Source organism: Liolophura sinensis, chromosome 7, assembly GCF_032854445.1.
Source record: "Liolophura sinensis isolate JHLJ2023 chromosome 7, CUHK_Ljap_v2, whole genome shotgun sequence".
NCBI lineage: Eukaryota > Metazoa > Mollusca > Polyplacophora > Chitonida > Chitonidae > Liolophura > Liolophura sinensis.
In genome coordinates this window covers 33,354,440-33,379,678 of record NC_088301.1, presented here as the reverse complement: position 1 = coordinate 33,379,678, position 25,239 = coordinate 33,354,440, and the positions used below count along the sequence as shown (strand labels likewise).

Here is a 25,239-nt window from a genome sequence, read left to right as displayed (position 1 = left end):
CCCAATATATAACATGTAATATTGACCTGTGATCCAATGATGCCCAATATATAACATGTAATATTGGCCTGTTGTCCAACGATTCTCAATATATAACATGTAATATCAGCCTGTGGTTCAATGATGCCCAATGTGTAACATGTAATATTGGCCTGTGGTTCAATGATGCCTGGTACATAACCTGTAATATTGGCCTGTGGTCCAACGATGCCCAATATATAACATGTAATATTGACCTGTGATCCAATGATGCCCAATATATAACATGTAATATTGGCCTGTGATTCAATGATGCCAAATATATAACATATAATATCAGCCTGTGGTCCAAGGATACCCAATGTATAACATGATATTGGCCTGCTGGTCAGTCAAAATGCTGATATGTCTTTAGTCTTTAATGCTGGCTCCCTGGAACGCCATGTTGCATAGATACCACATGTGATACAACTTGGCCACCACACTGCATTCTATTTAAACTGCTGTGAATATCCTAACATTAAATAATGCTTCTTTGCTTATTTACAACCTGTACACTTTGGCATATTTTGAGTGCACTGTTGCCTTAAAAATTCTACTCGCCAAAAAGCTTTGCTGATAGCCAATTGAATCTATATTGTGTCTTACAATGCACACTTCCACCAAATTATGTCTTTTGATAGGAAAATGGTGAAAAAAATTAGTATATTAGCTTTCACCTAAAATTTGGACCAAAAACTGTGCAGGATGGAACCTTTCTCGCAGAGGCAGATAAAGGTCATAAAAACACATTTAGTGCAGAAACTCAAAAATTTCAAATTTTCTCAAATTTTAGCTCAAAGAAGGCATACTGGCCATTCTTAATAGTGCATGCCTTGTGGTAGATGGAGCTGTGAACAATTATTTGGTTACCATAATTACATGACAGTTGCCAGGATTATGTGTGGAGGAAACTGAGCCGTGGAAACCACTCGGATTCGAATCTTTGATCTTGCTGGACAAGAGCTTGTGAACTTCCTTCACAGGACATTATCTCCATGCCTGATATGTCCTTGAAGGCTGAATAATTTCTGTCAGAAGTTATTTATAAATTTATTTGAATGGTGTTTTTCACCATACTCGACAATATTTCACTTATGTGAAGGCGGAAACATTATGATGGGAGAAAACCAGGTAGAGCCTGGGGAAACACATAACCATCTACAGGTTGCTGGCAGACATTCTCACGTACAGCTGTGAGCTTGACTTGAAGTCACAGCAACCGCATTGGTGAGAGACTCCTGGGTCATTGCACTGCGCTGGCGTGATAAGCCCCTCAGCCACTGAGGCCCCCTTCAAAATTTCTAAAAACAAGTCAAAGAATGTTTGCTGGGTGTTGTAGATGTATACCAGACTTTATTTTCAAATTGCTGCAAACGTACTGAACACATCAATAGATAAAAATACACCTGAATATACCACGTGTGCTCATTTCATTAGAAATCATCCATTTGTACACAAAGTTCAACATAAAGGTCATAATGTAGCATTTGACAAATAACACAGTAACATGCAAAATTTAAAGATCTACTCCAGTTCAGCAACTTTTTGTGTTCCAGTTTAAAGAATAATCATACGGTTAATGGCTCAGATAATCCTGGTCATTTTTAAAAAAAATTTTGACCAATTAGCATATATTCAATATATGTACCTCCTTTGGAAGCCCCTGAGAATCTGTTGCTCCCACTTTTACCTTACATGTATGTTCTCACAAAGGCTTTTCATGTCATTCCAGCAATATTGCTATACATCAAATTTCCCTGATTAAACATCAAATCAAGAATGTTTTCATGTCAAATGAGTCAAATTTTACTGAGACAACCATAGACTTGTTCTTCAGAGCAATTCATCTATACTCATTAAATGGTGTTATATAAATGTATCATTTTGAACCAATGTGACAGGTTTGATACCATATGTATGTTCTGAAGTTCAGTCGAGCTTTTCTCTGAACTGGGGTAGATTTTTAACATTTAAACAGGGTAACCATTGTCTTTGTTCTTTAAAACATTGATTTCCTAAATATGACCATAATCCTTCATTGAAGAACTTATTTTCAGCAAAATATGGCCATAAAGATGATTTTTAGAACAACCCTTAACCTACGCAATGACATACAACAGATCAAATAGATACCCATACATAGTATGATCAAATAGATACGCATACATAGTATGATCAAATAAATACACATACATAGTTTGCAGCCTACGCCCCAAAAATGTAGTAACTGTAGCACTATTACATTTAAAATAAACTAACTGCACCTCACAAAAGATCATCATATTACCTGTGTTTTTCACATATCATAAAGGGTCTTTGCATTGAGACACATTACACATGTACAGCTATCTACTTTCCCTGAAAAGAAAATAGAGTGCAGATGGATTTACCATCTAAATGTTCATGTATAGATCTCAATTCTGGTGTTGTAACCTACAATTTCTCTGCATTGTCACATGTCAATTATCAAATCTTGTATTTTGGCCTGACAAGGTTGTTAAATGAACTACATGTATATAAAATGTGTCCATCTACTTTCACATCTGGATCAGAATTGTTACTATTTCAAAAACCGGCACCATATGCATTCTATGTTTATAACCTGTGTAAATAAATGTGAGAAATTCGGTGAGAGATGATCTTAACTCATGTCATTTACAAACTAAGTTATGAGAAATTTGCTTCACAAAGTTTTGTGAAAGTTATGTCTACCTTACCAACGGCAGATTGAATCTGACTAGTTGTGCACACTGTGGGTTGTGAGAGTATAAGCAATGTAATTATATCCATGGTCAAATTGCCTTTGAACTATATGTAAATATTATCCTAGTGCCAATGTCAGAGAGGCATTCTGTCAACTATGAATGTCATTCCACCATCACTCTTGCATTATATTGTGGAAATATCACTCTACTGTCACAGCTTGATTCTTGGTTCTGCAATAGATTTGGGTTGTTATACCTGTAACATACGTATGTATGTGAGTATCACACAGCAAGGCAGCCTGTGAACAAGACAGACAAGATGCACCTGTTACATGACCTGGCCGTGTTGACTACAACTTCTTTCAGGAATACATAAAATATCTGTGAAATAACCTTTTACCAAGTCCATGGAATTATATTTTTTGAGAACAATTAAACAAATTTTTGAAACTTGTAGCAATTTAAGAAACCTAAATAATGTAAATTGTGCATGTGATTTATTAAACAAACATTCCATATTTCTTACAATATGCGAAACCTAAATAATACATATGTAAATAATGCAGTTGAGTGACCCAACCATATGAGGGCAGGAGGGATATACTCAATACAGAAAGGGGTTTGGAATGGGGAAGGGAGAGAAATGCGGGAAGGGTGGTGGTGGTGGCGAGGTCTTAACAACTCCTGAGTAGAGAGAGAGCTCCCTCTCACACAACCTCTTCTCTCTTAAGCTGGATGAGTTAAATGAGGGTATGAGCACTACACTCTTTGTTTAGTATTTATCTACTTGACTGATGTTTTGCACCGTACTCAAGAATATTTCAAGTACATGACAGTAGCCAGCACTATTGTGGGAGGAAACCAGGCAGAGCCCAGGGGAAACCCACGACCATCCGCATGTTGCTGGTAGACTTTCCTTCGTACGGACGGAGACTTTGTTTAGTAACCCACCTATATGTGGCTGCTGTTTGATATAAAAACACATATGTCCATGAACATTTTACATTGCAGCAATAAAAGCTGAACAATGTTATATCATTTTCTCCTTAGTTATACATGCATAAACATTTTGTAAACTTGAAGATTTCCTTGCACAAGTTGTGACATAATGTGGGTGACAGACTCTTAGAAACATGAAGACTTGCAAATATTGAACACTACAAATAAACATGAAACACACCTCAAATAACCCATCAAACAGTAACTTCCACTATCGAACTGAGCGCCAATATCAAGAGTGATCATTTCTAAATTAATATGATATTATAAGACGACTGCATATGTTCCATTGAACAAGTATCTATTTCCTTCAACCAAGGGATGGTCAGCTGCATTTGTATCAAAACTACCCTAATATTACATAGTTGAGACAAGCTGAATCACAGCCAAGGCAAACCACACTTCCAAGCTGTATGAAATATCTGCACTAATTGAATTCAATATACCACCACCCCTACCCTGGTCTATTAGTGCTAAGGTATGAAAATAAAAAAATGACTTCTAACAAAACAAAACATCAATATGTCCATCTATTTCGCATTTAAGAACACATATCAGTAAATGACTTCCTTAACACTTTTGCGGAGAAAATAACAGAAAATTTAAATTTCAGAAAGTAAAATAAAATTAAATGGACGAATGTTAAAGTATAATTTGTGTATTAAAGATGTAAAATAAAGACAACTGCAGCTATTTTATACCTGCATAAAATAACTTTATCATATCTGAATTGAGTATAAACTCATCAGTACTGGATCAATTCACAATACATATAGACAAATACTAAACAACTGAACAAAGGAATAAAGAATACCACGACCTCCTCCCTTGTTCAGAGGGTGGGAATGAAACAGCAAATCAATTTTAACTTATCTACCTGTGATGAAACCATATGATGTACACTCAAGAAGAAAGTATATTAGTTGTCATCTCCATTATACAACCATTCCTGAGTTTTAGTGAAATATTACATCATAAAACAATTACATATGTTTAACTTTTAACAGCCACGTGTGGGTATAATTTTGCTTTTCCATAAAATCCTTCAGTTTTTATCTGAGGCAAAAGATCAAATGTCATGTAAATACATGTACAAGAAAATTTGAACATGACAACACTAGGCTACATTTTCATCGTAGGTATTCCGATACATTACCGATGCTAAAAACAGTTTAGATTCATGTAAATCAGGACTCACTTAAAGTTAAATAATTTTGTTGTAGAGTAGCTTCCCCTGGACTAACAATTTCACAATTTTCCCACGATTTGTTCCCATATGCCAGAGGCAATACTTCAAACCATTCATTTCTTTTTCCTTTTAAGGACACAGCTACAGAAATCTTCACCATAAAAAAAGAATTAGTTTGGACTACTGATCCACATTAAATAAAGATAAGTTACATCTAAACATCAAAGAAATGGATATAAACGTGTGCATACATGAAAAAGACAACCTCTTAACACCCATGAAATTCACAATCATAATAATAACAATAAGAAACATAAACATAATCACTCAAAAACAAAACAATACTATTTGTGTAAAAACCACAAATTTGGTCGGATATAACAATAAAGTACAATCATGAAATAAAAACTTTCCCTGATTAATTTTGATGAATGACTCGGATCTGTTTATCAAATCTGATAATCTGAATTTTTTCTGGTGAGGTAAAACGCAACTCAAAGGTAAAATAAAGTTTGAAAAATAAAAAATTAAAATGTGTGCTTCTCTGACAAATGAAATAATAACACTGGAAGAGTGACTCCTATAATACTGCCCTTAACACACAACACATAAACACTGAGATAGCACCTGAATCTGCTTTCACCTCCCACTAACACATCTTTCAAATTTCTTTTTTTCATTTCTTATGAAATCCTGACAGCATCAAGCAAATACATGTATGCAGGTGCTAAAACAAGACTGGTTGAGTTTTTAAGCAATCAGGAAAGCTGCTTTTTAACTACTGTCTGCGTTATTCTGTTGGCCAATCAAACCTTTGATTGACAAGTTGGAAAAATTTTTCGTTGTGACCTCGGAAATACCTGCGGAGTTTTTTAACGACCTGAGGGTTTATATCAGGGTGGGGTCTCCCTTTGCTGTTAGCCAAACAGCTCTCTCTAGAATCCTCACGGACACAATAGAACCCCCTTGTTTCGTTGAAGTAAAAGAAGTCCTGCCCGATACGGTGCTCAAGCCCAAGAAAGTCTTCTACCTTCTTTATAGCCCTGACTGGATCATCAACCAATTCCTCCCCACTCACAATCAAAAACTGTCGCAAGTGGAAGAAGTTAAGCCACCTTGCCATATGGCGATGATACACGGAGCGGCGGATTGCAGCATAATGCACATTTATTTCTCCGGTCAGAGGGTCAATGGCATTGTCCTCAAATCTTTTGAACGTCTTACCTCGGTCAATCTTATTGTACATGAGCTGTGCATAGTCAGAGATGGTCCGCTGAACTGGGTCTCTCACAATCAAAAGTAGACTGATGGAATGGTTCATCTTCCACACACGCTCAGGAACCTTCTCATTCACAAAGTATGCAGGACTTTTCTCCATGGTAATCTGATTTGCATATGAGAATGGCATTTTCTTACGGTACCAGTCATAGCCCAGACTGTAGTTGTAGTCATCGTCAAAGAAGTGTATCTCCCTGCCGGCTGCTTGTATGTTAGGATGTAAGTTCAGAAAACGGAGCAAAGCTCGAGTACCCCCTTTCCGGACCCCGATTATAATACACTGAGGTAGACGTCGGCGGGTGTGGGCCGGGTGCCGACGTTCACTTTCCACAGCTGAAGGTGGAGTATTTTCAGGAGGTAGACTAACAGCAACTTTCTGGGACTGCACCAGTGAGCAGATTGAAGCTGGCGACACTCCCAGTGTTTTAGTGCAAGTATAGACAAAGAAAACAACAGCGACAACGACAAAAAAACTGATGAAGGTGACACGGCACCTTGTCAACCTTGGCCATTTGAATGTCTTGGGCAAAATTTCATGCCGCACTTCCTCATCCCCCACACGCATATAATTTCCAGCGGAGCTATTATTCTGAAGGGTTGGCATTTTCTAGACATCAGACAACTGAAAAGAAAAAAATATGCATCTGTTATTTGAAAAAATAATTGTTTATTTGATTGGTGTTTTAAGTTGTATTTTAGAATATTTCACTCATGCAATGGCGGCCAGAATGACATATAGGAAGGAAACTAAGCAGAGCCTTGGGTGGAAGACCCAAAACCATCTGGGGGTTGGTGCCAGGCCTAACCACTTTAATACAAACTCAGGGAGCCAGTATGAGCTGGATTAATTCAATTCACAGCCACTGCATCAGTGAGAGGGGTTGCATGACCTACTTTTGGCAGCCATATTAGAGTGTTGTGGCTATACCTATGTAAACAGGACTCCAATATGGCTGACTGGCTATTTTTATGATGTTGATGATGTCATGTGCATCCACTCTATGGTGTAAGAAATATGAGTTTATACTGTATAAATTGCAGAGATCACTTGTATGGGATTCCGCACTGCAAATAATTTGCATTATCATGCATGATGTATATTCATATACATATACTACACAACGGCCATATTAACTTGGTGTTTGCATATGTATATTCAAGAATGAATAAATCAATATTATTATCTCTTTATCAATTACACCATTTCATCCCCATATTCATAAGACAATAATGATAACATTTAAAACTTACGTGAATTTTAATGCAAAGTGTAACACACACACAAAAAAAATTTATTTTTCAAAAAAGAAAAAGGTAAACAAAAACTTAATTAACATTATATAAAGACATATATTAGACAGCAATCAAAACACTTTTTCCTCAGAACAGTCATCAAGTGGCAAGTGAAAACTGGAACTCTAACCATCAACAAAAAAAGGCGGCAAGTAACACTGATATTTTCTGACAACACTGTACTGAAGAATTATTCGCTTATTACACAGTGGTCAGGCTTATTGACTGAGGAACTGGAGTGTCCCGCGTTAACCACAGCCTTTTACTAGGCACCTGACATGCTTCCTGAGTTAGTGAAATAGAACCACTGAGTGATGGATTCGAGTTTGCAATCTCACTGGTAAGGGTCTGATGGGGTGAAGTCTATAAAATATACATCATTCATAAAGATAAATGTGGTTATGTGTGAAGCCAAGATTCCATACACGTGGTAGAGGTATGTGCAGCAAAAAAAATGAGTGCATATGTGTTTCATTCGGGTAAAATCAATCAGTCCCTGTATCGATTTATGTGACATGCAGTATATATAACTGGATAAGAGGAGTGGGGGGGAGGAGTCCTAAAAGCAACTTCAATGAAGAGGTATTTCCTTTCATGTGGGTGGCAAGTAATCAAAAGGATACCCAACATATCAAAGATCCATGCTTGCACATCTGCATACTGCTACTGGATGTATGGAACTTTAGCTTTAAACGTCATTAGGAAATTTGAAAAACACAGAGTACTACTCATATGTAAATACCACTGGGAAACAAACATTTAGACTGGAATTCTAAAATTTCTCTTCACTGGTGTAAATCACTTATACAATTAATTAGCATAAGGATATACATGTATTGTATAAAAATAATGTTGTATGAAACAGGCATGGAGAAACACAACTGGTTGAAATGAGGCCTAAACAGCTGCAAAATTGACATCTAAATGTCTGATCAAGATGTGGTAGTTCCACATAATAAATCATTGTGCTTTTATTACTGGTCTACATACAAAATGTTATTTTTGAAAAATACATAGGATATATATGGTTTTGTTGTCTTTTTAATTATAGGAGGTCCCTCAACTAGAACTGAAGAGCTACATGTACATGTATAGGATTTGTCAACACCTCTGTATGTTCAAAGCAGTGTTAACTGATAAGGATCAAGATAGTCTGAATTATTCTCCTAAATTATAAATTATTCATATCAATTTAATATTTCCACCAGGTTTCTTTTAGAACTGGAGAAGAACTTTAAGTGAAGTGAGAAGCATGCAAAGCATGGTGTCTTGCATGTAGCTGCGATTGTGAAACTATTAACAATCCAATGAATCTTTGTTTGTGCACGATCAACTATGTTGAACAAGATCACATATATCATGAAGTGGGCACTATATTTGAACTCTCAAACCATTTAACATCACATTCGGGGTGTATACAAATGGGTTAATCACTTTGATTACTGTGTTGTTGTTTTTAGAGGCATACAAAGATCACAAATTGTTAATTTTATTGATGAAACTTATATTTTCCCAGAAATATACCATCTTACCTTTCAAACAAACCTCAACACATTTCAACGATCAACAGAACTCTCTGAATCATGCAAAAGGCCGGCAGAAGTAACTAAAATCAAATATACTCTATTTTCTTAACAATTCTGCATATGAAAGAGCAACTTTAAGCATCATTTATGCCCATTTTTGATTTGGTTTTGAAATAAAACTACACTGATTGGGTTGGCCATTTTCAGGGCTTCACGCAAAGTATAATTTTGTTAGTCTTCACAAAATAATGCCCTCAGAATATGCTTAAATAAACATATTGCAAACTTTCAAAAAGGTTGGAGAATTATAGTAGTAGTTGCTAAACCTTAATTTTGCATCCCCAAAACCTTGAACTCTCTGCTAAGCCTATGGTTATCCACTTTCCCAACCTATTTCTTTAAGCTAGCTAAATTTATCAGAAACCTGAAAGGATGTAGTGGTTTATCCTAAGCTTGCTTCACCCAGAAAAATGGCATATAGATGTACATGTATCCTTGATTACAGGATACACATGACTGCTTCATTTATCCTAGTGACGTAGGTAAGCCACTGCTTTCCGCAGGTTCATGTACCTGATGCAGCCACAGCTAGATCTGAACATGCGATCTCATTTTTCAAGGCTCTGACATTTGCAGTGAGCCAGCAAATGCTTCAAATCATAAATAAAAACCATGCACATACATATAGTTTGTATTTTTCAAAATATATCCGCTAAACTTGTTCTTTCTCAAGAAGGCATATCATGAACATGTGAGCATACTGAATACCCTTGGCATTTTGTACTGTATATTGTAATCTGAGTATTAAATGAGTGTAATTTTAGTGATTTATTTCAGGAGTCTTTCAAACTTGAATTAGAAGCTTGTGCACACTTCCTCATGCTATTATAATCACTTAAAACCAGAATCTCAATAATGGTTTTAGCTTTGTGTGTTTTTAGGGCAAACTACAACCTTGTTATTTGAAACAACAGAGCTGGTGATAATCTTTATCTTTTTTTCATTAATGTTGAATTAAGAGAAAGGCTTAGTGGCTTTTCTTTGTGACAGATTGCAATCTGATGCGGATCACAGCCAACGAGTTAATGTCTTCTTCCAAAATTACAGGTCAATGAATTTATGAATAAATTATCATGGCCACTTTGAATGCATTATCAGTGGAAAGCTGTTAAAAAATGACAGAAATAAAGCCATCTTGATTGACATAGGGCTGCTTTCTTTGTCCCCTCTACGACAGAAGATGTCACACAGGGAGATAAATGACAACCACAGCATTTCAAATAGCCATCTAGGAATGGCCATGTGCTACTGCTTTTTCTTGTCAAGGATATGCATTCTAAAGTAGTAATTTTTTATGCTAAATTCTTCACACCCACACCCACATAACAAAGTCAAAATTTTGATCTCTTTAGAGGTTAAGCTAGTAAAGAGGCTTGAAAATTCCTAATAAAAGCATTAGCATCCAGTTCAAGTGAAAGATGGCATTGACAGTCAGAAAGTAAATAAATTAAACTTATACTAAATATATAATATGAATATATTTCTCTTCCTTCATAGTCCCTCACCCCCCCCCCCCCACCCCATCAAAAAATAAATAAATACCATAAAAATCATCCATTTCACAAAGCCAAATGTCCAAGCTTCAAAAAGACAGATAATCACCCAAATACACATCTCATGTCTCATCGCCACAATATGCTTTCCAATATATCTTCCATGTTTTTTTATTGTTGGAATGCAGGTTAGAAGGTGGAATCTATTATCAGTGAGTAGAGGCAGTGTACAATAGGCATTCGTAGCAACAGCTATGATGTGCCAACCAAAATCCCTTGACTCTGCAGTCTCAAAATCTGCAATCTGTGTTCAGCAGTTTAAAGATCTACAAAAGGCTACAGCACAGAGTAAATCCATATGAGTGACAACAGTGTGAAAGTTGGCAAATGGTGAATGTTGTGTTATGTTCACATGGCTATGTTTAGGTTTATGTGATGGGGAACATGAATGTAGTGACAGTACAGTTTGTGTGATGAAGGAAAACAATATATCTTTGAGCATTCAATATCTCTTGTTATGAGTGGTTCCATGAGTGAAACTACTATAATTACCTATTAAAGAAAGTAGGAAAAGATCATTTGCTTTGAAAGTAAATTATAAGAAAACAGGTCAAAGATCAGTATTGATGAGTAGAATGTAATCTGTTCTAGAGGCCAATGGGCCTGTTCCACAAATCTTTAGTGGCTCGCTAAAGTCTATTAGTCCTTTAATGGTCATTTACATGACTATCGTAAGCAGATTACGAAAAGTCAACTAAGCGTTTCAAAAAAAATAAATGTGTCTAATTCTGAGCCGGTTTACCCCAGTCGGCTATGTGGTCACTCTGCAGCAAGCTGATTTGTTGAATCATGTAATTTATAAATTAGCCTTGAAATATAAGTAAATTAAATTACTACATGTACATGCATGTGTTAATAACAGAACAAATGACACAGTTTACAGACATAGGATAATGACCGAAAGTTGAGTTGAATTAACAAAACTGGAAGAGCTTTAGTAGATTAATTGTAAGTTTTAACAGGAGTTTTATTTGCTGAAAGAGGCCGATTTAAACTTTCAAAAATGGGACACATAACACCTTCAAAACTTAATTTTCTTCCTCCTAGCCACCTTCAGGGACGGTAGATCCAGGGTCAATCCTGCATCGGGTCACACCTAAGACATTAAAAGAAGAAGTTGTCGCTAGTCCTTCCTTGGTGTTTGGGGATAATGCTGGAGTAAGTTACCTCATTGAAGTAACACTAGATAAAAGAGTGGTGGAAATCCGTCTTGCTACAAGGAGGCACATGACATGCACTCTAAAGACTCCTTTGTTGTCATATGACTGAAAAATTGTTAAGTACGCCGTTAAACCCTTAGTGTTCACTCACCTTTAGAGTCATGCGACACATTTTGCTTGTTTCTGATTGATTCATCCACATTATATGGCCAAGAGCTTTTTGTGAAGTTTGATTAAGTCAGAAAAACATGTTGTTGGCATCAAGAGTATCATCTGAATTAAGGTCTTTATGTGCTTCAATTCAATATTATTATCCCTTAAGAAATAAAAAAGTATGGCAAACTGCAGGTACCCAAAAAAGAAGGCCTATTTGCATGTGTGATGGGATCCATTATAAAAATCTGGTTATAATCCAAATGACTCTAATCCACTGACAAGTTAATGATTAAGGTTTAACTAGCTGGGTTGTTTAATCTGAACCCCACGCCTGACTGTATCCCACGTATCTGACCAGCCAGTTAAAATACTTAAAGGTGTGACTTAAGCACTATTTTAACTTTCATCAAGAGTTTTTGATCCTATGGCACAGACAACTTGGTCAAGAAAACATGTAAGCTACTTTGCTCCTGGCACCAATATCAGGATGTAGTTGTCACACTTCTTCGAAAATCTTTGAATCAGCCTTAACATAGATCCAGTTAGTTTTAGGATAAAAATAAGAACACAGCAAAGGATGTATAAGGAAGTGAAAAAGGAGAGCCATAAATAAGCCATAGCTCAATCTTGTCCAGCTGTCAGAAGCATTTGGGTCCACATCGGTAGCATGTCCTGACAGAGTTTGCCTGGCCACCTCTGCCATGAGTCCAATGGCCTAATAGAATTACAGTGGCAGCGAATGTGTCACCTTCCACCCCATTAGCCCAAAACGGGCGCATTATAAAGCCTGCCAATGGATCAGAAACAGACGTGATTTTGCTGGCATCTTGGCTGTCAACGCAAATTTTGCAAAATGCAAATGAGGTGTCAAGGATAAAGAAAGCCCTGGAATGTGGCTGTGTGTCGGCATTAATACAGACGACATGTCCTGATCGGCATTGTCACACCTGCAAGTGACATAAATCAAGCGCAATTTGTCTCATTTGTCTCTTGGAATGGTGACTCTGATGGCATGTCTGCCTTTCCAGATCCACAGCAATTTACCCATAATCCTGTTTATACAAATGAAGTTTTCCCGAACAATGGTAACTTTTCAAAGTCACATGCCCCTAAATCTTTTGAGATTAAGCTGGAAGGTCTTTATGCACAAAGAAACGATTCTTTTATCTGGGAATAAAAAAAGCAGCAAAAAGGGATTTCAATAAAGCCAGCTCCCGTTCTTTAGGGTGACAGAAGAAAATCTTGGTGACAAAAACACGACCATAATTGGCCAGTAGCCAGCACCGGCTGCAGCAAGAGATGGAGAATAACACAAGGATGTCCTTGTAATGTTATTACCTCAGATAATTAAAATGGAAATGCAACACCAGTCTGCATAATTAAGCAGGACAAAGCGTTTGGGAGACAATGGATGTGACAGTGTGGCTGGTCTGTTGAGAACTGGACAGAGATAGACACAGGGGCTCGGGGTGATTGTGAATCCCCTACTGACCGTGTGGTCAAAGTCTGTGACCAGATTCTGACAGATAGCCTAGGAAATATTGTCACACCCCAGTCTCTCCCTTGTCACCCATACTGGTTTTCTAGGCATAGTAGTGAGTCTTACAGATAACATCTAACTCAAAGATAACCTCTGCCCGACACTCTTTGATCACTCCAACCCTATTTTCTCTCCTTCCTTTTTTACGTTCTTTTAACTCTTATATGAAATTGTTCACTGATAACAATGCAGAAAAACAATGCCTTAAATTACCTTATACAATAAATGGATAAGACTTACAAAAAAAGGTCACAAATAGAAATATTTGCTTGTGTATGTGCACACCATTTGTGGCACAAATGATGACTTTCTTTAAGAAATAATTACTCCAAATTAGAAATTCAAGGTCTTTCAACTCACATTCATGTTTTATGAATTCCGTGTCTTTTTAAAGTAAATCATTTATTTGGACCTAAACTTTTGTCTTCATTCATTTTGTTACCTAGAGGCCTACTTAGACAAGTATTTTGATGAGTTTCTTAAAGGTAACAATATGAAACTAAAAAAATGTAAGTTTCAGAAGCAAAAGAAGTCTACTATTGATTTTTTCAGGCAAATTCTTAGGGCAACAACACTAAATTGTAACCCTCAGTAAATTAAGAGAAAAGAGTGTATTTCATTTCACTCTGAATTTACACTCAGTATTAGTACTAAGACAGTTCCATTACAAAATGTAAATACATGTTACATAATGTAAAATATTATGTTGAACCACACATTGGATAACGAAAACTGATCATTCATTAGGGCTGAGCTAATACCATAATAATGGGAGACCTAAACCATTCAACCACCATTTCTCTCAATGTCGTTAAATGTGGGCTGTGAAGCTTTTCACCACTGTATATAAACCTTCTTAATATCACAACTGGTGAATATATTTATAAAAACTTAATAAATAACTAAACACATTCAGCAGTGATATTTGGGTTGACTTTATTTTGGCTTCAAAAACAGTTTCAGGACTGAAAGAGGCATGTTTGCTTAAAGTAATATTAACACACATGCCTATAGAGATGCTCACATAGTAGCAACATTGCAGCAAAATAGAATGATCACTATTCTCACATGTTATTCCAACAAAATGGCACCAGCAGAAAAGATCTCTCACCAAAGTAAATGCAGACTCAAAACTAGAAAGCTATAGAACACTAATATGGGCAAGTCAGTCATAAACTGAAGAAACACATACTTGAGTCATGGCATAAAATTTGCAGTTGACATATGTATATAACCATGTGCATGAAGTATGTATACTATATCTAGAGACTAGACTTTGATAGCTTATTGACATTTCAATATGAAACAATTGTTATGGTATATTTCTGCTTTGCCAGAGATATAATATTCTGTCAACATATCTTTGGTCTTTATTCACTGTAGGTCTATCTACTTCAAAACAAAAAAGGGATAGGAATACTGATGGCCTTAAAAACAAGGTTTTGACAGATAAATATAAATGTATACCTGTATATGACAATGTACAAACCAATGTCTCTTGAAAATATGAGAAAAACACTCTCAAAATAAGTTAAACACTATAAATGACATACCATAGTGTTGTGACTATTTTATAGACAATCCATTATTGTCGCACAATGTTTTGGTCCATGCATTCTGTGATACAGGCAGGATGCATCGGCATGATAGATACATCTACATGTGCATTCTGGAGTATTAATATAGACAATCCAACATTGTGACAAATTACTTTGGGTCATGCTTGTTGTATGACAGTGATTCATCACACTCGAATGAAGGATAAATTGTCAATTGCATTTATGATTGGATTGCTGGTTTTTAGTAGCAACGGATATCAACAATAAATCTAAGCTATTAGTCTGGATCACTTTATAATATACTTTCTGATACATCGTTGGACACAGACTTGTAGATATAGGTATTTTGCATCAAATTACTATACATGCATTTTCTATGAATCTTAAACTCCTGTTATCTCACAGTGGCTAGTATCTCCAGAATAATTTTCTTCTGTCACATTTGTAGATGCACAAGGGAGGTAACCACAGAGCTAAACTCTACTGTTCTCAGCAATTAATTCTCTTGGATTCCTCATTTCTTACACTGTTGGACACAAGTCAACAAATAAAAACACAATGCATTACGCAAGGCAGCCAATCAAGCACTCTAATGAAACATATAAATGAGCCAATCAATCATTCTCTCACTCAGGCACATATTTACATGACATTTGGACCATCAGTACTAAAATGAAGACCATTTCACTATGTCATTTTAACAATCATGTCCATCACCATATCATTCATCCCTTTAAGTAATATTCATCCATCTACACACACTCAACTGTACATTCACTGGAGGCTGTTTTATCATTATTATTATTATTATCATTAGCACTGTTTATATAGCAACTCTACCGTGGATTACTCCCATTCCCATTCTATGGCAGACAACCAGATGCTTCTGGTCTAGGGTGTTAGATAGAAAACAGAATCTATGATGAACCTCGATGTTTCTAAGCAAAATCTCACAAAACATAACTCATGAACCAATGACTACTCCTCTTGGAAGTTTTGCCTACAATGCCAACTATTCTCACTTAACAAAGTGCCTGCATATGCCTACATACAAGTACAGTATCAGCTAGAACTGAAAAAAACATGCAGAAGATTTAGGTTTTCATGTAATTAATCACCAGAATATTTGGCTTACGGTATCACCTTTTAGCTGTTAAGACAGGCAGCCCTATATACAGATTAAAAGTGTTCCTGTTGGTGTGTCAGTTGAATTTCTTGACATCCTATCTTCGAACATGAGGGGCCTGTGTAAAACTTTTGAACAACAGGACCTTGGGTGTAAAACACCGGCATTTTTTGCACGATGTTCTTGTTATGATATTGCAACATCTACAGAAAACCGCGTTTAGAAGAACCATGTTTAAGACAATTTCAAATTCTCCTTTTTGACACGACATCAGTATACTCAGTGTTTGACAGGATGTTGGATTACTCAATGTTTTTTCAACACAGCTGATCAACAATGGTGTCACAGTATTATTATTGTAACACTCATAATGGAGGCAGGTCACAGTCAGTACATGTTGATATACAATTGCTTTTGTACTTTCCCACATGTAAAGGGTTGTGCAATTAATTGTATTTAGCAAGATGATGGTTAGCTCTAACTCCGGTTTATTAAAAAAGCTGTACTTTTTAATCCTTCAAAGCACAACTATACATGTATGTACACTTTCAATGTACATGTGTAGTTTTGATGTACGTTATAGGGTGGTGGCAATCTAATGTGCACTAGACACTGTCAATATGTTGATTAATTCTGAAAATAACCTCATCTTCAGCCTTTTCTAACAGTTTTGCATGGTACTGACTTTTGCATACCTTCTGAGCCTTTACAAGTAATGCATAAATATACTTATTTCCATTTCTCAGGTGGATAATTTGCATTCCTTCGTAATCCTTCATACTATGGTTATAAGAGTTATGGTGCTGTACCAAAATCCAGACTGAATACTGTGATGTATGTCAGTAGCTGATGTGTTCATCATAGATTCTGCTTCAGTTCTCTGGCTTAACAAAGTCACAGATCAATAACCCAGTCTTCTGTTGCTCATGGCCACTCTAATTGTTGGTTGATCATTCTGAACAACCTCCTGTTGTGAGGACGAAAAAAATCCTGTAGTTTTTGTGTGACAGTTTCATCAATATGCGGATGTTTACGTCCTTTGGTTGATCCCAGGCATCGTTCTGAGGTACCATTTTTCATGCAGTAGAACCCTCGAGACGTGTTGAAATACAGGTTCTCCTCAGTAATGAAATGATCTAGTCCCAGAAAAGACTCTACCCGACGGATTTCGGGAATGGGATCAGTGATCAGACGATCACCGTCCACGATGTGGATCTGATGAAGCCCAAACATCTCCAGCCATCGAGCCAAATTGTGGTGGTACACACTTATTCGAACAGCTTTGTAGCGAGTGTTCACTTTCCCTGTGGCAGTGTCTATGGCAATGTTTTCAAATTTGTCAAAGGTTTTATTTTTAGCCATCCTGTTTATGTAAACTTGAGTGTAGTCTGAGATAACTCGAGTGGTTGGGTCCCTTAATATGGCTATGAGTTTGATTGAGCTATTCATTTGGTATATCCTCTGGGGAACATCTTCTGTAATGAAATATGCCGGGCTTTTCTCAATGGTTACTTGTTGAGGAGTGGAGAATGGCATTTTAGTCCTGTACCACTCCAAGCCCTGTTTGTAATTAGCATTGTTGTCAAAGAAATGTACCTCATCATCTGCGGCAGCCACATAGGGATGAAGGTCCAAGAATTCTAGTAAAGCCCGTGTTCCACATTTTCGCACACCTACGATAATACACTGAGGCAGCCTTTGTTTCACACCCTTCAGTTCTGCACGTGTTAAATCAGTCTCCCCAAGAAGTTTTCTAAACCCCACACCTGGCATAGCATACTCAGATTGGCTGAAACTCTGAGCCAGTAAACTTGGTTGCAAGTCCACAACATATGTGATTACTATCAAAAGATATGTGGATATGAACATCCCTGTGAAGGCTAGAAACAGCTTAAGTCGCCTCGTCATTGTTGAGCTGTGTGGGTCTTTGAAGGAGCTGGGTAATTTCTTATCTCGGCCATCCGAACTGGCACAGGTTAGATTCTGCTCATCCGATTTGTCATCATTCTTGGATTCTGATGGCATGTGACTCTCAAGGCATCTAATGGAAAGAAAAATAAAGTGACAGTATTTAGTTAAGTTTTTGGAAAAAGTAATAAGATATTTATCTCTTCACTGTGTTTTGAAAATCAATCCAATCAAAATTCCATACATGTACCTCTCTTCTCCTTTACCTATTCAACTTAGCCCTGAACTAGACAGAGAAAGGCAAAGCCTTGAAAGTCACATGCATCTATCAGATCTTGTAAATCTCACTTGATTATAGATATTTTTACTGAAAATTTCACAATCATGACAAACTGTTGTCTGTCATGAAGACAAATATTCTGCAGATATGCCAATTAGGTTAAACATATGCTCGATAAATAAAAATCTATTCCAGTATACCGGATACCACTGCATGTCAATGAAAAAAGATTCATTGTATTTAATTCAGTACCTAAACATGAGACATATAATGTATGAAGGGCCCAGAAGGGCCAACACCATATGTCAAAGTTTAAGCAGGTCTGAGCGACAAACCTGTGATTCCATGCATAAAATTTCATTGAAATTGACACACTAATATGCAATCACTTCTGAAGAGAGTGGACCAATTGCTTAATCACAGAATAATAATTCTGTCATTGAGTTATCACTCGTAAGATATGAGACTTGTTTGTATTTTCTTTTCTCTTAAAGGACACAGAAAACATACCAGGAAAGCTAAATGCAGACATGTTAAGTTCTATCAACATAATCACTCCAAAACCCACCTAGCTTTAAGTTTAGTGAACACCTACCTTGGTGTGGTATGTCAAAGTGCATACTAGGTATATTAAATATTTTCATTCAAGCTGAGACAAAAGTCAAGCAAGGTGTGCAAAAAGCCAATATCCATTATTATAAATCTATTGAATAAGTACAGGTGCATGACAATTTTAAATTATTTTAAGCATGGTCAATTCAGCCTAATGAAAGCCTCAAGACATTCCAGCAAGAAATAACTTACAGGTGTATTTGTCTGCATGATAATAAGCAATTAACTATCTGCTGTGCTAACAGTGTGAAGTAACAACTGGACCAATGTCCCAGCTAATATGATACACAACCATAAAACCAAGCATTCAGTGCTAAACTAGTTATCACAGTAATAATTTGTCTACATCCTTATGAGCTTGACAGAAAATCCTTGTTTGACTACTGCTTTTCTTTTCAGATTTTGTTTTTCACTTTAACAGATGGCAAACATTCAAGACTGCACATGTACTTCTCTAAGTGCCACAAACCTGAACCTCTTTCACAATGTCACATATATACAATTCTTGATCAGAGCAATCATTTAAGTGAATCAACACCTACACCTATTACGATCTGCATATGCTATGAGCCTGTTTGTTCATTTGATTTCCATTGCAATTAATCTAATGGCCTGACAATGGATGGCTAGATAATTAGTGGAATTAAGCTTAGGGCATCCTCACCATAGACAACTCACCTAATTTGTCAGGCATGATGTAGGCAGTCATAATAGCTGTGGTAATTATTGACATGTCATGTTACCACAGAGCCTCTGGTTCCATTCACAGCTTTTAGTTACGGTCAAATAATGCAGTTGAGCCACAGAATTAACTGTTTATATGCAATTCTTCTACAAGGCTTTGGTTGCTTCCACGCATATCTCATTCAGCAGGTGCATGGCTATATGGTAAGTCTAGATGATGCACTCTAGATACATGTAAAAGTTAGTGTGAAAAGTCTCAGTTCTTGTACACAAACTGTAGCAAATGCTTTCCACATGTAGTGTTGCATTTACTTCATGTCTCACACTGTAGAAGAAAATATCTGTCCTTAGGCCAACATACATTTACATTCAATAACACGACACAGATTTCCATGAAATAGCAATAGTTAAGCCTTCAATGAAAAATAGCTTCACTAATGACAAACTCTGGCCCCTGATACAGAGTATCAGGCACAACTAATTCCTGTGTACCTGTGTTCACATATAAACTTCAAACCCCATAACTGAATCATTTAATGTGCTTTCTGAGACTAGCTGCAGTGCCAGGCACAAATGGCAAAGTTCAGCGACGAGTCATACACAGTGCCAGGCACAACTGTCAAAGTCCAGCATCCAGTCAGACACAGTGCCAGGCACAAATGGCAACATCAAGCAACCTGTTATATACAGTGCCAGGTACAGGCGGCCAACTCCTGAGTACACTCAACCCTATAGCATCATGTCATAGTTCCTGGAAATATGGGAAACTGCGTCTATGTTTTAACACCACAAGACACTTGCGGCAAATCATCTGCAAATTAGTCCAGAGTGCCTTGACTTAGCTTGAGGTGGTAAAATGAAATGTGACATCCAGCCATCACACAACACAATGAAATAACACTGTTAATCTTTAACTTTACTGATGAAGCCCACACCACAACATACACAATGTCTTATTTTATCCTAGATGTCAGTGACACGGGTGAGTTTGTTAACGTCCTGTTAAATCACACTCTTCAAAATGCTGTCGTTGCTAACCACAGCAATTGTGTGAGGGACATGTAGAAGGCTGAAGGGGTTAACAGTCCCTGGTCTACACTGCCTGTTCACAGTGAAAGCTGGGGATTTGGAATGGCCAAGCCTCCCTGTGTAAGCCTCCTGACTGGACAGACTGGGGCTGTGGACAGGCCCACCCTGCTTAACAAACAAAAGGTGGCCAACGGTCCGGGAGAGTGATGCACGTGGCTGATGAATTATGCAAAGGTGTGATGAGTGCGCGTCCACAGAAAATGGGATCAACATGATATGAAGCAAGAAAATAAAAGGGTCTGATCAGAGCGAAATCGTTAAGCCCAAGAGGCCTGTGGCGGGGCAAACAAAAGGCTTGGGTCTGGGTAAGGGCTGCTGCTGTCAGTCAGTGGCTGAAAACGGCCAAGCACTCTGGGTATGTCCTACTGCAGTCTACATCCTTGTGGGGCATGACCAAAGGGACCTTTAATTAGCCACCTCATCTCATCTGATAAGTCTGGATATTCTGGGATATGATATACACCATCCTCCATTCACATTTCCCATTTCTAGTGTCGGAGCCTAACATCCAAAGCTTGATCCTTTTTCATTGTTTTTCATGTAGACATATATTACATGTGATGACAACACATCAGTGATTTCTAATAAACTGCATTGTTTAATTTTGCTTAAGGCATGGTGCTGGGGATGGGGTAATTTGCCACTAAATAAGCTTTAGTTTACATGAACAGTTAGAATAAAACCCAAACTGAGGTAAATTGACAAGAGGCCAGATTTCACATGTTATGTGTGACCGTTTGCCAACTCTCACACTGTTTTCACTGCTCTGGTTTCTTTCCTTATGTCTTTCATACCCTCTAGAGTCAGTTCCCTTTCTCACAGCTGCTCATTACTTGCATGTAATATTCCTGTTCTATACACTACATAAAGTAGTGCCAAACTTTAGGCTGACACAGTTTGATATTACCATCATAACTGACACCTGATCTTCACAGCCCAAACACCTTATGTTTTACACTGACTCTTTACTATATACATGTATATGGAAATAGCCAATCCTTATGATACCAACCATTTGTCATGTGTCATGAGAATTTTTCACATCTTACTTGTGACCCTCCCCTAAAAACTAATATAGTCTGCACAAGAATGTGCTATTTTGCTGTCATTGTATTTGAGCAAGTCCCCAGTTTTTTTTAGACTCCAGCACCTGGTAGTCCTGTGTGTTGACATCAGGCATAAGGGGAGGGCTGACATGTACCTTAACTGAAGGAAGCTTGTTAAAATCCTCTGGTACAGCTGAAGTAAAAAAAAAGGACTGAAGGCCAACATAAACAGGGGTGACATGAGCAGACACCTTGAATGTGCGATCTGAAAGGTTACAGGGAGGCAAGCAGTTATAGCTCTGCATTGCTTGTATAAAGCATATTTGTCCGCTCACATTTGCATGTGTATACAGGGACCTATTACACTATAATTCAATATGTTTGACATTTCAAGGTCTAGAGAATGATGACCTGGACAAAAATTAAGGTCATCTTATATGATTTAAAGGTGTAAAATATAGTAGATATTTATAGAAATTATAAAACATGATGGAAGTGGATAAAATGCATTAAACAATCATTTATGTGTAAAAATATATTTACAACGTCACTCTTGTGATGAGCTGGACTTAGTGTGTAGTCATCATATCTATTCTGAGCTCATCTAACCATGCTAAAATAATGGTTATGACATATTTATACTTGTTTGGAGAGAAAATACCAAGTACAACTTGAAAACATTGGGTGATATTGAAATAATGTAGGCATTTATCAGAATTTTCCAAGAGGATATGGACGTAAGTTGTGGCCTAAAAGCCTTAAAAAAAACTACTTCTAGTATATACTTGTGTTTTTCTAAGAAACTTTATACTTCTACATTACAGCAGACAGAATTCAAGTCATTAAAAAGGCTATAAAACCATAACTGATGAGCTGCTGTGTTTTGCAAGAGGTTTTCTTAATTCCCTTCTTTCCAACCAGCTGGTAATTTTACAGCCTACTGCCCTGGGGCTCCCTGTGGGTCACAGAGCCAGAAGGGAACATGATCAGTTTTTACAGGGGACTGATGATAAGGCTACATCAGAAAAAGATATGTCCTGAGAGTCACACCCCTGGTGGCAGACAGCCTGGCTAAAGTCAGGGTTACTGTGAAGTAGAGGTCATCTGAACAGTAAAAGCAAGTGATATTAGCACAATAATATAGTGCAAATGAACAACACAGAGGTCAGCCAGAACAGCAGTTGGAGATTAGGAGAATCCATAGTCTCAAAAAGAACATCACCTTCATACAGTTCTCCAAGTTGCTTAGATTTGATGGTGAGGTCGAAACAATGAGACATGTCAAAAGTTTTCACGTGCCACTCATTTCACCCCTCGGGCGACAATACAGCAAGTCAAGCGTCCCCAAATTGCTCAAAGGTGGCTGGAGATCATCCTGTCTGGTGCCATCTGCTGAGGACACATCTTAACACTGCCAGCAAAGGGCGCAGCCAGCTGGCAAGTTGGCAAGGAGTTTTAACACAAACTTGGTGGTTTTGCAATGATGAAAATTGGGCTTCAACACTTTTTTGGGCCACTCAATCTTCTAGAAACCTCAGGAGTATTTGGTGAGACAATCCAATTTAGCTGACACAATGCAATATTGGCACAGCCAGGGTTTGCAAAATAAACCAAAGTGAGCCTTTTTTTCCCTATTCTTTTTGTGCAGGGGAAACTGACCAATACAATATGATGGAATCATATTTATCCTTGGCAAAGATTCCTGTGAATTGTCAACAGATATACATCAAAATACCACTTTCCGTTTTATCATGGTTAAGTAATGAAACATAGACTAAGCAAATGCTTTATAACATTTTGAACAGGTGAGGTTGTTGTTAAAACTCACTCCACAAGTAGGTATTCATACAATTTTGGGGTGACTAAGCTTAATTAAGAAAGCTAATATCTAAAATTGCTATTTAAAGCTGGCAATACCATATCACATATTTACAAATATGCGTGTTTCTGCTGCACAACAGTTATACAAATCAGACAAACTGTTTAATACAAGGTCAAGGGCGGCAGCCTTAAGGATATACCACAAATTAGTTATCACTTCAAATCCTTTCCTATTACTGGCCAATCTTGGACTCTTTCAACAGTCAGAAATGTTCAATTTTCCCACTGCAAGAACTGCTTTTAATTAGAAGTGACTTGAAGTTTGATTTTGAATGATTGTCTTCATGGGTACAGAATAAAGATGGGTGATTTTCAAAGACCAGCGTGGCATGATTCATTTGATGGCGGTTTGGGGGAAACATCCTAACACTTCCTGTGAACAATATAACAGAAAGGCAATCTGCATGTTATATTGTGTGATTCGGACAAGAACGGGATTTGAAGATTTTAACACCACTTTTCCTTCGCCGTGGCTAAGATTTATTTTCTTTGTGAAACCAATGGCTGAGTGCATGGCATGTCTGTGATACGAGGAAGTGATAAGGAGCTGCTTTTGTCCCCAAACAAGCTCGTTGTTCATCCGTGATCAATTCATTCCCCTCCATGCATTTCATTATATTACGTAATAAAATCCACAAAAAATTCCCATTTTATAGCGGCTATATTGGGTACTTAATTTCTCCTTTAAGAGTCCATGCTCCTGCACACAAAAAATATCCAATTGGCACATGCCAGACAAAAAGAGTCAAAAGTCAACAACAAAGGAAGTTCAAATGCAATGAAATTAGAAATCTTTCTCAATATGGGAACTTGAATCAAGCTCTCTCTCTTTAGTTTGTATGATTTCCAAAACAATGTGAAAGAAGGCCTGAATATGCTTAGTACCCTTTGCAAATGTCAGGAGTGGATTGTTCATGTGAACAATGTGTAAATTCTGAAGATTCTTATTTTCATGACATTAAATGGCCCAGTTTTCAGTCTGGTAGATTGTTCACCCAATTCTTAGAAGAATGCACAAATCTATTTGCTCATAGACCCCTTGGAGCGGAGTTTAAACTCTTATTCCAGGATTACATATATGTAAATTAACTCACACAGAATCAACAGATGTATTTATTTATTTTATTGGTGGTTAACTCAAGAATATTTCACTTATAAAATAAACAGCACTGTGGTGTTGTGGTGAGTTCAGAGTAAACCCATGACCATCCACAGGAAGAGGAAGGAAGTATGAGGTGAACTTGAACTCAGCTATCGCATTGGTTAGAAGCTCCTAGTTATAACTGAGACACGGAGGCCCTAACAAAAATTTCTGGAACTTAAAGCACATAGTGTTCTCCACAACAAACCACAATAGTTTATGATCTACCCAACTACCTATGACAATTAAACCAGTTAAAACCACACAACTGTGGTTAAATAGGAATGAAAAGACTTCCTAAAGCTAGATTGTTTGTTTATTTATTTCTTTAATTATTTATTTGATTGGTGTTTTACGCCGTACTCAAAAATATTAACTACATTTCTAATTGCATATTTTAAATGTGCATAAAATAATTAAAAACAGTCTTCTT

At 37.1% G+C, this 25,239-nt stretch overlaps 2 protein-coding genes across 10 annotated transcripts in view; both read right to left on the bottom strand.

Annotated features, from left to right (window-relative positions):
• Nucleotides 1-1,353: 1,353 nt before the first annotated feature.
• The window catches only part of LOC135469634 (heparan sulfate glucosamine 3-O-sulfotransferase 1-like), a 143,581-nt gene continuing 119,695 nt past the window's right edge, over nt 1,354-25,239 (bottom strand). The window contains exon 3 of the mRNA XM_064748161.1: nt 1,354-6,814. Within this exon, the coding sequence (XP_064604231.1) occupies nt 5,705-6,796 (1,092 nt within the window). The 5' untranslated portion in view covers nt 6,797-6,814 and the 3' untranslated portion in view covers nt 1,354-5,704. The remainder of the gene's footprint in view (nt 6,815-25,239) is intronic.
• LOC135469633 (heparan sulfate glucosamine 3-O-sulfotransferase 5-like) overlaps nt 14,379-25,239 on the bottom strand; it is a 127,880-nt gene continuing 117,019 nt past the window's right edge. For all 9 annotated transcript variants that reach the window (XM_064748153.1, XM_064748157.1, XM_064748154.1 and 6 more), the window contains one exon: nt 14,379-18,206. In XM_064748153.1, the coding sequence (XP_064604223.1) occupies nt 17,090-18,206 (1,117 nt within the window). In that variant the 3' untranslated portion in view covers nt 14,379-17,089. The remainder of the gene's footprint in view (nt 18,207-25,239) is intronic.